The 18,473-nt window shown below is 36.4% G+C and overlaps 1 protein-coding gene across 1 annotated transcript in view; it reads right to left on the minus strand.

The window, feature by feature from the left end:
- Positions 1–2,297: 2,297 nt before the first annotated feature.
- The window catches only part of LOC144449956 (aminopeptidase N-like), a 103,807-nt gene continuing 87,631 nt past the window's right edge, over positions 2,298–18,473 (minus strand). Inside the window, exons 11-17 of the mRNA XM_078140521.1 lie at positions 17,563–17,766; positions 16,451–16,527; positions 12,494–12,604; positions 8,797–8,964; positions 7,883–8,023; positions 3,891–3,972; positions 2,298–2,607 (exon numbers count right to left, since the gene is read on the minus strand). Of these exons, the coding sequence (XP_077996647.1) occupies positions 2,467–2,607; positions 3,891–3,972; positions 7,883–8,023; positions 8,797–8,964; positions 12,494–12,604; positions 16,451–16,527; positions 17,563–17,766 (924 nt within the window). The 3' untranslated portion in view covers positions 2,298–2,466. The remainder of the gene's footprint in view (positions 2,608–3,890; positions 3,973–7,882; positions 8,024–8,796; positions 8,965–12,493; positions 12,605–16,450; positions 16,528–17,562; positions 17,767–18,473) is intronic.

Here is an 18,473-nt window from a genome sequence, read left to right on the forward strand (position 1 = left end):
CATGAATTCTTTAATATTACTTATTAGTTCAAACATAACTATACATATACATATACATATACATGTATTACCTAGCTACCACACTAGTAACAGAACATGTCATGGAAATGCTTGGCTGTTTCACAATAAGTGCTTCACTTATATTGCACTTTGGGGCAAAATTGAACTTGAAGGTTTCGTAATGGTAATCTTCATAGATAGTTTATAAAAGAAGTTAATCTAAAATGTTCTACTCGTCACTATGAACTTGTCAGAAGGGATTAATACACTTTCTATTTTGGACACTACATGTTATTGACACTACAAATCACCACATCACATCAGATTCCAGTTTCTATTATACACTAGGTATGACCACCTAAAGTTCTCTAACATACCGGTGACTTTACTATACATGCAATATTAATGTCCCTATACCAATGTTACAGGCCCATTTTTATGTGACATGGGAAACTCATTTAAAACTTTACATTTACATTAGTTTTTCGAAGCTTGGAAATATTACCTCAAAGGCTATGAATAACCTAAACATTGCCTTAATAGAAGCAAAAAACTGCAGATCTGCCAGGGGGAAAACCCCAAGGACTTCCTCACCCCAGAGGTCACTCATGCATTCAACCAATAATCTGATGCACCAGCAACCTTTTTCCTGTCATAATGGTATTAAACTTTTCTTAAATATTTTCACCCTATTCTAATTTGAGATGATATTGTCTTTTAAAGATGTGACATGTTTGCCAAACTTAAGAATTGTATAAATTGGGATTATAATATCAACCTGTCTGGGTTATAAATTGGGATAAAATATTTTATATGTAGCTAATAATGGGGCTAGTGTCAGCTTACTAGATGTTTGGTCGGGAGAGTAAACAACACATTACATTTACTTGATACTAATGGAAATATGGGAGAGGCAAGAAGTTGGTACTATCATGATAACATGAGAAGAATGGTACTATCAGAGCAGGTAGAGAGAGGGTGCTATGACACTGTGGAAGAGGGGGTGTTACCACTATACTCTGTAGAGAGAGGGTGCTATGACACTGTGAAAGAGGGGGTGTTACCACTATACTCTGTAGAGAGAGGGTGCTATGACACTGTGAAAGAGGGGGTGTTACCACTATACTCTGTAGAGAGAGGGTGCTATGACACTGTGAAAGAGGGGGTGTTACCACTATACTCTGTAGAGAGAGGGTGCTATGACACTGTGAAAGAGAGGGTGTTACCACTATACTCTGTAGAGAGAGGGTGCTATGACACTGTGAAAGAGGGGGTGTTACCACTATACTCTGTAGAGAGAGGGTGCTATGACACTGTGAAAGAGGGGGTGTTACCACTATACTCTGTAGAGAGAGGGTGCTATGACACTATGAAAGAGGGGGTGTTACCACTATACTCTGTAGAGAGAGGGTGCTATGACACTGTGAAAGAGGGGGTGTTACCACTATACTCTGTAGAGAGAGGGTGCTATGGCACTGTGAAAGAGGGGGTGTTACCACTATACTCTGTAGAGAGAGGGTGCTATGACACTGTGAAAGAGGGGGTGTTACCACTATACTCTGTAGAGAGAGGGTGCTATGACACTGTGAAAGAGGGGGTGTTACCACTATACTCTGTAGAGAGAGGGTGCTATGGCACTGTGAAAGAGGGGGTGTTACCACTATACTATGGGGGGGAGTTGTGCTACCACGATAATACAAGATATGGTGCTACATTGAGAGAGAGACTCACTATCTGTTTATTGTTATCATAACTCTAATATACTGATTTGAACCGTAAGTATTTTAAAGAAGTCTTTTGAAATATCGACATTTATCTGAAATATTGATATGATTTGTAATTAATAAAATACATCAGAAATGTAGTCCGAGTTAGCAATCAAAAATCAAAATTATAACTTAATTAATACTACATAAATGTTCTTGGTGACATCAGCATAGGTATTAAGTGGGTACCATACCCAGAATTCCCTACCTCAATACACGAGAAATTGGTTCGTGGCGAATTTGAATAATTTTATTCCTCACATTTTAAGGCAAATTGCAGAATGTATAGGTGGTGACAGCGACTTTTTACGACTTCATGACATCAGTCCTGCCTTTGTTCCAGTTTAAGTAATTTACACAACTGTTTAAATATTCACAGAATGTTACCTCAGAAATAAGATTGATATATATCTCATCATCATCATCATCATCATCATCATCATCATCATCATCATCATCACTACTACTAAAATACTGCAAATGATTTAATCTCAAAATATACTAATGATAAAATGGATATTATAGCTACACATCAGAATCTTATATTAAATGAAAATAATGTCATGTGAAACTGTAATATACAGTTATGACGTCATATGAAACTGCATACAATACTAACAACCATCACGTTGGTGTCTATAACTAACGTTGAGCATCACTATGGTGATAACTGCTATGGCGACCATTGCTATGGTGATCATTACTGTGCATTCAACCACCTCTGAACACTTTCAATGTTATCCCTCATCCATTTAATGTTGGCTTTGGTACCTTCAATGGCTTGTTCATAAGCACGAGCTGCGGAGCCAAGATTTGGATGGGCTGCTCCAAAGTCTTCAAGCTGCAAAATAGATATAAAGTGTGGTTGAATAAAATCATAGAATCACATATATCATCCTCGTGGGAAGTGGCGTATCCATCACTTAGGCAATGTTCACATGTGACATCCCCATCATGAGAAGTGACACCCCCTCATCAGAAGTGACACACCTCCTCAGAAGTTGAAATACCTTTTCACCAGAAATGACATCCCTTCATTAGAAGTGGTATACTCTGTCATCGAAAGTAGCATCGTATTTATCTTGTCTATCTATCTGTCTGTCTGTCTGTCTGTCTGTCTGTCTGTCTGTCTGTCTGTCTGTCTGTCTGTCTGTCTGTCTGTCTGTCTGTCTGTGTCTCTCTTGTCTGTTGTCTGTCTGTTGTTTGTCTATCTCTTGTCTCTGTCTGTCTGTCTGTCTGTTTGTCTGTCTGTCGACCCTATTCTACATGAGCACATTGTCAGCATTAACCAAAGTATAAATGTGTACTACCTGTGTCAGTTCGAAATCTGTGTTGAGTTGCTTGGTAACTGCTTTAAGAATTCTGCTCCAAGTAAACAGACTAGATCCATACCTGGAAAGAGGTCCATACGTTGTATCATACCTCCATCCTGGAAAGAGGTCCATACATTGTATAATACCTCCATCCTGGAAAGAGGTCCATACATTGTATAATACCTCCACCCTGGAAAGAGGTCCATACATTGTATAATACCTCCATCCTGGAAAGAGGTCCATACGTTGTATCATACCTCCATCCTGGAAAGAGGTCCATACATTGTATAATACCTCCATCCTGGAAAGAGGTCCATACATTGTATAATACCTCCACCCTGGAAAGAGGTCCATACATTGTATAATACCTCCATCCTGGAAAGAGGTCCATACATTGTATAATACCTCCATCCTGGAAAGAGGTCCATACATTGTATAATACCTCCATCATTGGTATATCAGATATGTGTATCATTGTATCTGATTTACCATACTGAAAGATCGAACAATAAATGAAATCCAATTTAGGTATTCACTGCGAGATTTGTTCATAACATCACTCTGTAGAGTTAAAGGTAGATGTTTCATTGTTTGTTGTAAAAATTCTGTCTTCGTATTATATTTGTATCATTTTTCTGACATTTAGATGGTAAGGAATATATAATAATACATAATCTATATCAACTGGAAATAGTACTATTTTTTATAATCATCTTTTACTTTCATTTTTTGATCTTCGACATCACAAGACCAAGCTGAGTACCTAAATTGTAGATTTCAATCATTGTTGTGACATAATGTACAAACATACCTGCTGCAGATCAAATTCCGTGTTCATTTGTATGGTGACTGCCGTCAGAATTCGAGAGAAGGTGAACGAACCGCTTCCATACCTTATATGGGCATTGTTAGTTATTACGTCATACAGGCATGAGAGAGAGAGAGAGAGAGAAAATAGACAGCCAATCAGCCACTGTGTTTAGTAATACATGCATACATATTTACATATAAAATAAATGCCAGGTATTGGTGATGTGTTGATAATGTAAACATTATTTGATGATGTTGACATTCGTTTGGTGAAGTGAAGTACAGTATCATTATTTGATGACGTATCGTCATTTGATAGCGTGACGTTGAATCACTTGTCGACGTCATCACCCACATTCATGTCATTGCCTTCTGTATTTATGAAGTTCAATAGTACCATTATTTATAGAAGTAAAATCAAGAAACCTGACACAAAATGTCGTCTGATTTGACAAATAGGTTACTGTAACATTGCTACATTTTATCGTCTTGCTCGGTAAATATCTCTGATGGTAAGATTTTTGTTGAGTCAGACGATAAATTGTAGCAGTGTTCAGTATGATTCTTGTCGATCAAGGTTTTGTCATTTTACTTGTAATGAAGGAATGGACGATCAAAGTCAAAAAACGACATGATATCACAATGTAGCAAAAATGCAAAAAGTGGAAAATATATTTATGTATAATGTAATGTAATGTAACGTAACAAAACTACTATAGTTAGAATAGTAAGCGATAACTACTAGCAATGGGCCAAGGTAAACCATGCAATGACTGGTTACCAAGGTAAATCATGCGATGACGGGTTACCAAGGTACACCATGCAATGACGGGTAGCCAAGGTAAATCAAGCGATGACGGGTTACCAAGGTAAATCATGCGATGACTGGTTACCAAGGTAAATCATTCAATGATGGGTTACCAAAGTGAACCATTCAATGACGGGTTACCAACTTGAAGGTAAATCATGCAATGAAGGTTCCTAGCATTAACTGGCTGTTTTGTGTCTTTATTGCAGATGAAAAAAATACCACTACTACAACATACAACACACATTATTATAAACAGCATACAGTTTTTATGGATGAACCAAAATGGCCAATTTATGGACTGTCAGTATCTTTGACCTGACTTTGGTTTGATGGATAGGCCAAAATGGCCAATTTATGGACTGTCAGTATCTTTGACCTGACTTTGATTTGATGGATAGGCCAAAATGGCCAATTTATGGACTGTCAGTATCTTTGACCTGACTTTGATTTGATGGATAGACCAAAATGGCCAATTTATGGACTGTCAGTATCTTTGACCTGACTTTGATTTGATGGATAGACCAAAATGGCCAATTTATGGACTGTCAGTATCTTTGACCTGACTTTGGTTTGATGGATAGGCCAAAATGGCCAATTTATGGACTGTCAGTATCTTTGACCTGACTTTGGTTTGATGGATAGACCAAAATGGCCAATTTATGGACTGTCAGTATCTTTGACCTGACTTTGATTTGATGGATAGGCCAAAATGGCCAATTTATGGACTGTCAGTATCTTTGACCTGACTTTGATTTGATGGATAGGCCAAAATGGCCAATTTATGGACTGTCAGTATCTTTGACCTGACTTTGATTTGATGGATAGACCAAAATGGCCAATTTATGGACTGTCAGTATCTTTGACCTGACTTTGGTTTGATGGATAGGCCAAAATGGCCAATTTATGGACTGTCAGTATCTTTGACCTGACTTTGGTTTGATGGATAGACCAAAATGGCCAATTTATGGACTGTCAGTATCCTTGACCTGACTTTGGTTTGATGGATAGGCCAAAATGGCCAATTTATGGACTGTCAGTATCTTTGACCTGACTTTGGTTTGATGGATTATTTCATCAGGCTAATCTAAATCCAATGACCTGGCCATCTCCCTGTACAACCCAAACAGACTGACATCCCCTATCTATCTATTCATTCAGTCATTCATTCATTTCTATATGATCGACCTCTCCTCCCCACCCCTCCCCTGTCAGATCTTTCACAAGCTAAGTAAACCATTGTGACTCATAGAGTTGTCTGCTTGACTATGTGTTGAATATTAAATATTTTACAAGAAAGCACCCTCATGTAACAATCAGTATTCGGAGATGACTAAGTCCCCACAATGAAGGCCATGGTAGTGTGATGTATTAAATTGTATGAAACACTTTTACCATGTAAATTCATAGTTTGCATAAAGAGCAATGTAAAAGTTTAGACCAATTGTAAAATTATTATTGCTCAGTGTATATTTGTGGTGTGACTAGGTAAAACTTGAACAGGCTTTCAACGAAATGTCGAATTGTCCACAGAATGTCATATTAAAGCATTGAGCCAGTAGTGTCAGAGATCACACACACACACACACACACACACACACACACACACACACACACTCACACACACACACACTCACACACACACACACTCACACACACACACACACACACACACACACACACACACTCACACACACACACACACACTCACACACACACACACACACACACACAGACACACACACACACACACACACACACACAAACTTGCTTTGCGATGGTCAGACTCATCCTTATTACACAGGTTAAGTTGTGCAAAAAACGTTTTGAACCATCACACCAATGTCAATGGGTTGTACTCTTGTGAGGTTTTTACAGCAATTTTGTTTTGGCATGTGATAATGTGTATTGCTTTTGATATTGACCGCTTGTACTCTGTACTCTGATTCCTGTCTTTATTGTGTTATATGACTCCAGTTAGGCTATGTTTAGGCCAGTTGCCGTAAGAAGTTTGTATTGGTATTTGTATCGATTATGTAATTGACCACTTTGTTTAAAATAACACTGTCATGTGTATGCGATAGTTCATTAGTCTTGTCTTAGAACTGAACCAAGTCAGTTCACATATGACTGAATAATGGCTCATGACAAATTAACAAATCAAAATGGCTCTATGTCGGCTAAATTGCATCATATCCCAAAGCAAATTGACGTGCATATGTAGGTCATAATTCATTAGCCATTTACTAAGTTTGAAAGAAATCGGTGAATGAATGTCTAGGAAATGGCTACGGACGCACGGACGGAAGGGGCCCAATCTATAAGCCCCGTCCCGCACTACGTCCAGTTGGGGCTAATTATCAACTAATCTATATACACCGAGTTCAAATAATTAAAAGAATTTAGCTTTAGTAGTATTATGATAGCAAAAATAGCAAGGGGGGTAATACTTCGAAATGCTGATAAGTCTTTTACCTGGAAAGGGGGAGAGGAGGGGTGTGTTTACTGGAAGGTTGCCAGAGCATTTTAGACAATAATTTTATAGCTTCGGAAAGCTTAATTTTACGTGCATGATTTTTATGTTACAGATTTACATGACAAATACAGTAACTAGTATGGTAGAAATATATGTATATGTAGTTAAGCAAGGTTTCAACATAATTATACTTGGTGAAGTAAAGAACATCAAGTTGGAAAAACTTGCACAGTAAAGAGCCATTGTAGGAATGATTGACTCTTCTATTACCAAGTGCCCCTTGACCCCAATTCAATATTTTCAAACAAGATGACCCACACCTACTTCCAGTTACAAAAACATGACCCCCTTCCCCTATCCACCAACCCCCTATCCGCCAATCACCTATCCATCAACACCCTGGGCTGAAGAAAATGACGAGTCCGTTATGTATGTAAAGATTTAACAAAAATTTGTCAACACACATTCCATACATACATGCATGCATGCATGCACGCACGCACGCACGCACGCACACACACACACACACACACACACACACACACACACACACACACAGACAGACAGACAGACAGACATGCATGCATGCATGCATGCATGCATGCATGCATGCATGCATACATACATACATACATACATACATACATACATACATACATACATACATACATACATACATACATACATACATACAATGAATGCAACTTACATATCAAACAAATCATCATATCGAGCTCTAAAGAAATCCCAAGCCAGAGCTCGTCCAACATAGTTAGCAGCAATATATCTTATAGTGTATGAGGCGTCCTGTTTCTTGATCTTGTCACCATCCATAGAATACTCCAAGTATCTTTTAAAATAAACACCATTACCAGTTACTATGTATGTATGTATGTATGTATGCATGTATGTATGTATGTATGCATGTATGCATGTATGCATGCATGTATGTATGTATGTATGTATGTATGTATGTATGTGTATGTATGTATTATTTAAACAATAATGTACGCCCTCCCAGCCCATAATGGACGAAAGCAAACTTTGAACGACATAATGGGCGAGGCGACAGCCGAGCCCATTATGGAGTGCAAAGTTTGCTTGACTGGGAGGGCGTACATTTTTGTTTTTATTTTATAGTTTTGCCAATTCCAGTGAATTTGTAGACCGAGAAACGCAAAACAACGTATAATATACACAGCGCTGAACATCGTCTGCCATGTTCGGCCCGGAAGCTGAATACTAATCATAGCAACACACGTACGTACACACACACACACACACACACACACACACACACACACACACACACATATATATATACACTTCAATGAACTGCTGTGAACACAAATTTGTTTCATGAATGCGTTGTATTTTTAAACAGTAGAAATTACAATCATAAGTAACAACATAGATTTTTTTTAAATACCTAGTCGTATGAAGAAACAGAACAAATCTCATCTCATTTAAATACGGACTTAAGCTTGTATTGTTATGCTCATTCCGGGGCCGCGATGCCCAATGCGATGCGATGCTGTACATTATCAGTAATAATGTACAGCGATGACGTCACAAAATTCACTGGAATTGGTAATGCTATAATATAATAGCTAACAAACTGACCTGCTTAGAATCCAGGGTTCATTACTACATGCCATTGCTGATTGTAGTCTGGATTTCTCTCCTGAGTCACTTTCCTGTTGGTATTTACTCCACATAAAGTCCCATTCTTCTACACCACCATGACGTATACCATTGCAGTAGACAAGCGATTTTAAGTTAGCTGAGATTCTGAATTCAGATAGAATTCAAAAGTTAGTATTATGAATACACTTACTGTAATTATGTAAGACAAAGAAAAGAGTCATTGTTTGACTAATATAATACAGGTAAGTCAACCAATATACTTTGGATTGACAAATGCCATAATAAGATTTAAGATTTTGTGAACAACAAACCTATATCAAAACCTAGTCCTTACTTTTTTATCGAGGTTAAAGGTCAACTCTATAATATCATTAGCAGTTATAGAAGGGTGGAATTGTTGGTATACTGACGAGCAAACGTCACATAATAGTTATACAGTTATAGAATGGTGTAAGTGTTGGTATATTGACTAGCAAACGTCACATAATAGTCAGTTATTAAGTTATAGAATGGGGGAAGTGTTGGTATATTGACTAGCAAACGTCACATAATAGTCAGTTATTAAGTTATAGAATGGTGGAAGTGTTGGTATATTGACTAGCAAACGTCACATAATAGTCAGTTATTAAGTTATAGAATGGTGGAAGTGTTGGTATATTGACTAGCAAACGTCACATAATAGTCAGTTATAAAGTTATAAAATGGTGGAAGTGTTGGTATATTGACTAGCAAACGTCACATAATAGTCAGTTATAAAGTTATAGAATGGTGGAAGTGTTGGTATATTGACTAGCAAACGTCACCTAATAGTCAGTTATTAAGTTATAGAAGGGTGGAAGTGTTGGTATATTGACTAGCAAACGTCACATAATAGTCAGTTATTAAGTTATAGAAAGGTGGAAGTGTTGGTATATTGACTAGCAAACGTCACATAATAGTCAGTTATTAAGTTATAGAAAGGTGGAAGTGTTGGTATATTGACTAGCAAACGTCACATAATAGTCAGTTATTAAGTTATAGAATGGTGGAAGTGTTGGTATATTGACTAGCAAACGTCACATAATAGTCAGTTATTAAGTTATAAAATGGTGGAAGTGTTGGTATATTGACTAGCAAACGTCACATAATAGTCAGTTATAAAGTTATAGAAGGGTGGAAGTGTTGGTATATTGACTAGCAAACGTTACATAATAGTCAGTTATTAAGTTATAGAATGGTGTAAGTGTTGGTATATTGACTAGTAAACGTCACATAATAGTCAGTTATAAAGTTATAGAATGGTGGAAGTGTTGGTATATTGACTAGCAAACGTCACATAATAGTCAGTTATTAAGTTATAGAATGGTGGAAGTGTTGGTATATTGACTAGCAAACGTCACCTAATAGTCAGTTATTAAGTTATAGAATGGTGGAAGTGTTGGTATATTGACTAGCAAACGTCACCTAATAGTCAGTTATTAAGTTATAGAATGGTGTAAGTGTTGGTATATTGACTAGTAAACGTCACATAATAGTCAGTTATTAAGTTATAGAATGGTGGAAGTGTCAACTTGGTATATTGACTAGCAAACGTCACATAATAGTCAGTTATAAAGTTATAGAATGGTGTAAGTGTTGGTATATTGACTAGCAAACGTCACATAATAGTCAGTTATAAAGTTATAGAATGGTGGAAGTGTTGGTATATTGACTAGCAAACGTCACCTAATAGTCAGTTATTAAGTTATAGAATGGTGGAAGTGTTGGTATATTGACTAGCAAACGTCACATAATAGTCAGTTATAAAGTTATAGAAGGGTGGAAGTGTTGGTATATTGACTAGCAAACGTCACATAATAGTCAGTTATTAAGTTATAGAAGGGTGGAAGTGTTGGTATATTGACTAGCAAACGTCACATAATAGTCAGTTATAAAGTTATAGAATGGTGGAAGTGTTGGTATATTGACTAGCAAACGTCACATAATAGTCAGTTATTAAGTTATAGAATGGTGGAAGTGTTGGTATATTGACTAGCAAACGTCACCTAATAGTCAGTTATAAAGTTATAGAATGGTGGAAGTGTTGGTATATTGACTAGCAAACGTCACCTAATAGTCAGTTATAAAGTTATAGAATGGTGGAAGTGTTGGTATATTGACTAGCAAACGTCACATAATAGTCAGTTATTAAGTTATAGAAGGGTGGAAGTGTTGGTATATTGACTAGCAAACGTCACATAATAGTCAGTTATTAAGTTATAAAATGGTGGAAGTGTTGGTATATTGACTAGCAAACGTCACATAATATTCAGTTATTAAGTTATAAAATGGTGGAAGTGTTGGTATATTGACTAGCAAACGTCACATAATAGTCAGTTATTAAGTTATAAAATGGTGGAAGTGTTGGTATATTGACTAGCAAACGTCACCTAATAGTCAGTTATTAAGTTATAAAATGGTGGAAGTGTTGGTATATTGACTAGCAAACGTCACCTAATAGTCAGTTATTAAGTTATAGAATGGTGGAAGTGTTGGTATATTGACTAGCAAACGTCACATAATAGTCAGTTATTAAGTTATAAAATGGTGGAAGTGTTGGTATATTGATTAGCAAACGTCACCTAATAGTCAGTTATTAAGTTATAGAATGGTGGAAGTGTTGGTATATTGACTAGTAAACATCACATAATAGTCAGTTATTAAGTTATAGAATGGTGGAAGTGTTGGTATATTGACTAGCAAACGTCACATAATAGTCAGTTATAAAGTTATAGAATGGTGGAAGTGTTGGTATATATTGACTAGCAAACGTCACATAATAGTCAGTTATAAAGTTATAGAATGGTGGAAGTGTTGGTATATTGACTAGCAAACGTCACATAATAGTCAGTTATAAAGTTATAGAAGGGTGGAAGTGTTGGTATATTGACTAGCAAACGTCACCTAATAGTCAGTTATTAAGTTATAAAATGGTGGAAGTGTTGGTATATTGACTAGCAAACGTCACATAATAGTCAGTTATTAAGTTATAGAAGGGTGGAAGTGTTGGTATATTGACTAGTAAACGTCACATAATAGTCAGTTATAAAGTTATAAAATGGTGGAAGTGTTGGTATATTGGCTAGCAAACGTCACATAATAGTCAGTTATTAAGTTATAGAATGGTGGAAGTGTTGGTATATTGACTAGCAAACGTCACATAATAGTCAGTTATAAAGTTATAGAATGGTGGAAGTGTTGGTATATTGACTAGCAAACGTCACATAATAGTCAGTTATAAAGTTATAGAATGGTGGAAGTGTTGGTATATTGACTAGCAAACGTCACCTAATAGTCAGTTATTAAGTTATAGAATGGTGGAAGTGTTGGTATATTGACTAGCAAACGTCACATAATAGTCAGTTATTAAGTTATAGAATGGTGGAAGTGTTGGTATATTGACTAGCAAACGTCACATAATAGTCAGTTATTAAGTTATAGAATGGTGGAAGTGTTGGTATATTGACTAGCAAACGTCACATAATAGTCATAATAGCTTCTACAATATTTAAGAATGCCAAATACAGCCTTTAGTATTTTGCCTGCATTTTTTCAGCCTCATTCAAAGATGATTTAGATACATGTACACAATACAATTGCTTTGATATGATGGCAATGGGTGTTTATCAAGATATTAACAACATACAACACTTACTTGTTTATACCAGGATTTTCCATCCATTCTTTGAACTGCTTCTTAGCTTCATTGATGCAGTCCTGGTTACCATAGCGACAAGCAGTACTTAGAATGTTCTCACGATGGAAGCTATAGTGGTATGATACAATGAACTGTGTTACGTCATTGTCATAAAATAATACAATAATACAATGAACTATTGTCATAAAATGATATGATACAATGAACTGTATTATGTCATTGTCGTAAAATAATGTAATAATACAATGAACTATTGTAATAAAATAATATGATACAATGAACTGTATTATGTCATTGTCGTAAACTAATACAATAATACAATGAACTGTTGTCATGACATTATAAAAAGATAGAATGAACTACATGACGTCATTGTCACAATATAAAATACTGTCATACAATAAACCATTACGTCATTGTCGTAGAATAATAATGGCAGGAGACATCAACTGCATATCACTGAATGTTATATACGGTAAAATATGCAAACCATGTCATTTCCTCCTCTATATCGGTGAAACTGGCCTCGGATGATAAAAACGTATGTGCATTAATGCGACACTAGATCCAACACAAGTACAGTAGTCACCAAACACTTTAATACCCATAATCAAAGTTTCACAGATATTATATTAATTTGTATCTCCAAGTTCTTTTCCCGTGATGCTCTAGTCAGAAAAAGCCTTGGTTGCATGTAGTACACTCAATCCACCTGGCATCAACAAAAGCACTAGTAGTCACCCAGCCAGGGTGCCATACCTTGTTTTTTAATCACACTTAAGGAGATCTTTCTCTAACATCACTTTATATATTTATATTTTTTAATTTTATTTGTCATATGCTAAGAAAGCATTGGAAATTGATTTATCAAATGAGTTCATAAAAAAACAAAACAGGAATAAAACTAAGAATATAAAAGAATGACACAACAGACAATAAAACACACACGATACTAAAAACAATATTAAGACAAGTTATAATAAAACAGGCGGTAGATGTCTATGTTCGGTTTAAAATACGGATCGCAGATGAATAAAACCTCTTCCTAATACGTTCTGTTCTTGTTCTGATGGTCCTATACCGCCTACTAGAGGGTCAAAGTTTAAAGAAATCATGTGCTGGGTGGCTAGAATCCTGAATAATGGCTTTTGCTTTGTGCATAGTACGTGACTTATAAATGGAATGTAATGATTGCAATTCTGTGCCGATGATTCTTTGTGCTGTCTGCACAACCCGCTCAAGTGTATTTAATTCATTCTTGGATATATTATTGAACCAGACTGTGATAGCATATGTTAAAATACTCTCTATAACACTACGATAAAAGTTGAATAGAATGGAATTACTCATGCCAATTTTCTTCAAAAATGCCTCAGAAAATATAGACGTTGTTGTGCCTTCTTCACCAGGTAATCAGTATTAGTTTACCAAGACAAACGATTTGAAAGTTGAATGCTTAAACTTAAATATAGAAACAATTTCAACTGTTCTATCACTGATGTTAATCAGAGCATGAGTCATATTGCACTCCCTAAAATCGATGATTATTTCTTTGGTTTTGTTAACATTCAGTTCAAGATTGTTGACACTACACCGTGGCCAGTTTGCCAAATTTTCAATTTCACTCCTATACGCACTCCTACGCTCTCTTGTTTTTTAGGTGGGCCATTTTTGCTGTTCTTGTCTTACCGTTTCAGTTGTTGTTCTTTTTCCTTTTAGTTTACACAGTTTAGCACAGTTTTATTGGATTCATTTTAGCTTTTTGTTCAATTTCTGTATTCTTATTTTTTGCTTCATACTGTTTTGTATTTTAGCTCTTGTGCCCTGTGCACAGTCGAAACGTCGGGATTCAAATAAAAAGCAGATGTTCTAAGGGACCGGTCAGTTTCTCCAGCCTGGGGGGGGGGGGGCGGTGGATTCTTAAATCGGGCCGACAAAAAGTCACTGACCCCCCCTATCTGTAAAACCCAAAACAGGCTGAAACCCCCCCCCCCCATCACTTTATTCTAAAACATGATGACCCCCCCCCCCCATATATGATATTCGCATGAGTGACAGGTATTTTTTTGATCATGACTCAGTGTGGACTGCTTTACTGTCTTGTATCTACTTTATAAGATCCCGGGTTAGCACTATCATAATTATAATTATTGACTACACAGGGTAAATATATTTGAAAAGGAGTTTAATAGCATCTTGACAGTGAAAGGTAGGGGGAAAGCTTGAGAAGGGAATATGTACAGCTGTCATGGGGGGTCCTAGGGGGTCTCCCCCTAGAAGCCCAGGAGGTTTTTAACTCTGAAAAGTCAATTTTGAGACTATTCAGACATTTTTAGAAAATCATTTCCAAGCTTTACAAGACAGCACCAACATGTAAAAAGCAACTACATAAGGTTGAAATATTTTTGAAATATAGTTTAATAGGATCTTGACAGTAAAAGGTAGGGGGGGAGATCTTGAGACTGGGATGTGTACACCTCATGGGTGGGGGTGGGTCCTAGGGGGTCTCCCCCTAGAAGCCCTGGAGGTTTTTTCCCTGAAAAGTCAATTTTGAGACTATTCAGACCCTTTCAGACAATAATTTCCAAGCCTTACAAGACAACACCAACATGTAAAAAACAACTACATAGGGTTGAAATACTTTTGAAATATACTTTGATAGCATCTTGACAGTAAGAGGGGAAGAGCTTGAGACTGGGATATGTCCACCTCATGCGGGGGGTCTGAGGGGGTCTCCCTCTAGAAGCCCTGAAGGATTTTTACTCTTATAGCCAATATTTACGCTATTTAGACCCTTCAAGCTATAACTTAATCAATGCTTTACAAGACAGCAAGTATCAGAAACTATTCTTTATAACTTACACTAAGGGTTGAAATTATATCATCATTATATACATGTAGTAAAGGTCAGCACATCTAATGGTAGTATCATTGGTAGGGGAGATTTGGAGATTAAGGCAATTTTAGACTATCTTGGCAAACATTTCACATCTTGAAAAGACAATATCATCTCAAATTAGAATAGGGTGAAAATATTTAAGAAAAGTTTAATACCATTATGACAGTAAAAAGGTTGTTGGTGCATCTGATTGTTGGTTGAATGCATGAGTGACCTCTGGGGGTGAGGAAGTCCTTGGGGTTTTCCCCCTGGCAGATATGGAGTTTTTTGCTTGAGATACTAAGGCAATGTTTAGGTTATTCATAACCTTTGAGGTAATATTTCCAAGCTTCGAAAAGCTAACCTAAATGTACGTTTTAAATGAGTTTCCTATATCACATAAAATAGACATGTAACATTAGTATAGGGGCATTAATATATGTATAATAAAGTCACCGGTATGTTAGAGAACTTTAGGTGGTCATACCTAGTGTATAATAGAAACTGGAATCTGATGAGATGTGGTGATTTGTAGTGTCAATAACATGACGAGTAGAACAATTTAGATTAACTTCATTCATAAACTATCTATGAAAATTGCCATTACGAAACCTTCAAGTCACAAGTTCACTTTTGCCCCAAACTGCAATATAAGTGAAGCATTGATTGTGAAACAGCCAAGCATTTACATGACATGTTCTGTAACTAGTGTGGTAGCTAGGTAATACATGTATATGTATATGTATAGTTATGTTTGAACTAATAAATAATATTAAAGAATTCATGTAAGAAACAGGGACAAGAACAAATATTGACATGTACCACATTTCAGACAAGGCTATATGCCATAATAGAAAGGATTTTTTTCTTCCATCACAATTTAAAACACAATGACCCCCCTATCCACAATTTTCAAAACAGCATGACCCCCCCCCCCTACTGCCAATTTCAAAAACAGGGTGACCCCCCCTACCAACCCACCCCCCCCCCCCCCCATGCTGAAGAAACTGACCGGTCCCTAACCAGACCTGGACATGTCCGTTTATTCGAACTTAATACTTTCTAACACTACTTACTGTTTGATGTGATCCTCTTCACTATCATCCCAAGTTAAATCTTCGTATAAACTCTGCACCTGTGTCACCATATAGTCCTATATTGCAATAAGATAATGTCATGGCAAAACAGAGAATGATATGCTTGGATTTACAACACTAGAAACTCAACACATCAGAAGGGACATGATTGAGGTTTATGAAATATTGAACAACATTGATAAATGCAACAAGAGGACACAGTGATAAACTTGAAAAAGTATACCCGCAAAACTAGACATACACAAATATTTATTTCCAGGTCACATAATGAATAAATGGAATGATTTGCCGAACCCCATAATAATGTCAAAGGACACACATAACTTTAACAATAACATTGTTTTGCAATTTCGCACACGACAAACAGGATCTGAGGGATTTCATTATCTGCAGATATTCGTCCCTTAATCAACTGAACTTAAAACTGAACTGAGCTGCAAGTTATATTAGGTCTGATTATACGGAAACTATTTTCTTCTAAATTCAAATCAAACTTTTCAAAATAGTCAAATGGACTGTGAAGCTAGTCTAATATTCAGTCTATTACCTGTTGTAATTGACCCCTGTTTGTTTGTCTGTCTGTGTCTGTCTGTGTCTGTCTGTGTCTGTCTCTGCCGCTCTGTCTTTCTGTTTGTTTGTTTGTTTGTCTGTCTGTCTGTCTGTCTGTCTGTCTGTCTGTCTGTCTGTCTGTCTGTCTGTCTGTCTGTCTGTCTGTCTGTCTGTCTGTCTGTCTGTCTGTCTGTCTGTCTGTCTGTCTGTCTGTCTGTCTGTCTGTCTGTCTGTCTGTCTGTCTGTCTGTCTGTCTGTCTGTCTGTCTGTCTGTCTGTCTGTCTGTCTGTCTGTCTGTCTTTCTGTTTGTTTGTTTGTCTGTCTGTCTGTCTGTCTGTCTGTCTGTCTGTCTTTCTGTTTGTTTGTCTGTCTGTCTGTCTGTCTGTCTTTCTGTTTGTTTGTTTGTTTGTCTGTCTGTCTGTCTGTCTGTCTGTCTGTCTGTCTGTCTGTCTGTCTGTCTGTCTGTCTGTCTGTCTGTCTGTCTGTCTGTCTGTCTGTCTGTCTGTCTGTCTGTCTATCTGTCTGTCTCTCAATTGACATACCTCTAAGTCACCATATGCTCCGGTTCTACTCAGCATATCTCTGATGTAGTAGATAACGTTAATGAATGAATCCCAAGGCAGATAATCCTTTTCTTTAATCAGATACTTTGTGAGTTCAAACGCTGTCACCTGATCCAAGTCACCTGATCTAGCTAAATTGAAGGCATCATCTATTAAAGCTGACCTACTTATCACTGGAATTCTCTGAAAGAGAGAAATAGAAATGACTTTGATGAGACTAGAAAGTAGATCATTTTAAAATTAAAACTTATTCTCCATAATTAACTTTGTTCTGATATTATCGTTGATGAAGGTAAAATACAATTATATCATTGTTACACTTTAGATTATGTTACCATGGTATCATTGTTACAATACACATTATGTTACCATGGCAACATTATTACAATACACATTATGTTAACATGGTATCATTGTTACAATAAATATTATGTTACCATAGGATCATTGTTAGAATCTGATAGGAAGAAATAAACAATACAGAGACCATTTGGAAAACAATGGAAAACCTGAACAAGACACACAGAAAAAAAATATGATATAAAATAAGATACAAAATTTACCTTCCCCACCTATTCTTAAACTGAACGTAATCGGAACCACACAATCTTTTTATTAGCCCTTACCAAATGGTTATTACTTTGTATTCCCTTCATAGTTAACCCAATAATACCCGTACTGGTTAATATTGACTATTTACCAAATGGTTATTACTTTGTATTCCCTTCATAGTTAACCCAATAATACCCGTACTGGTTAATATTGACTATTTACCAAATGGTTATTACTTTGTATTCCCTTCATAGTTAACCCAATAATACCCGTACTGGTTAATATTGACTATTTACCAAATGGTTATTACTTTGTATTCCCTTCATAGTTAACCCAAT

Source organism: Glandiceps talaboti, chromosome 19 (assembly GCF_964340395.1).
Source record: "Glandiceps talaboti chromosome 19, keGlaTala1.1, whole genome shotgun sequence".
Lineage (NCBI taxonomy): Eukaryota > Metazoa > Hemichordata > Enteropneusta > Spengelidae > Glandiceps > Glandiceps talaboti.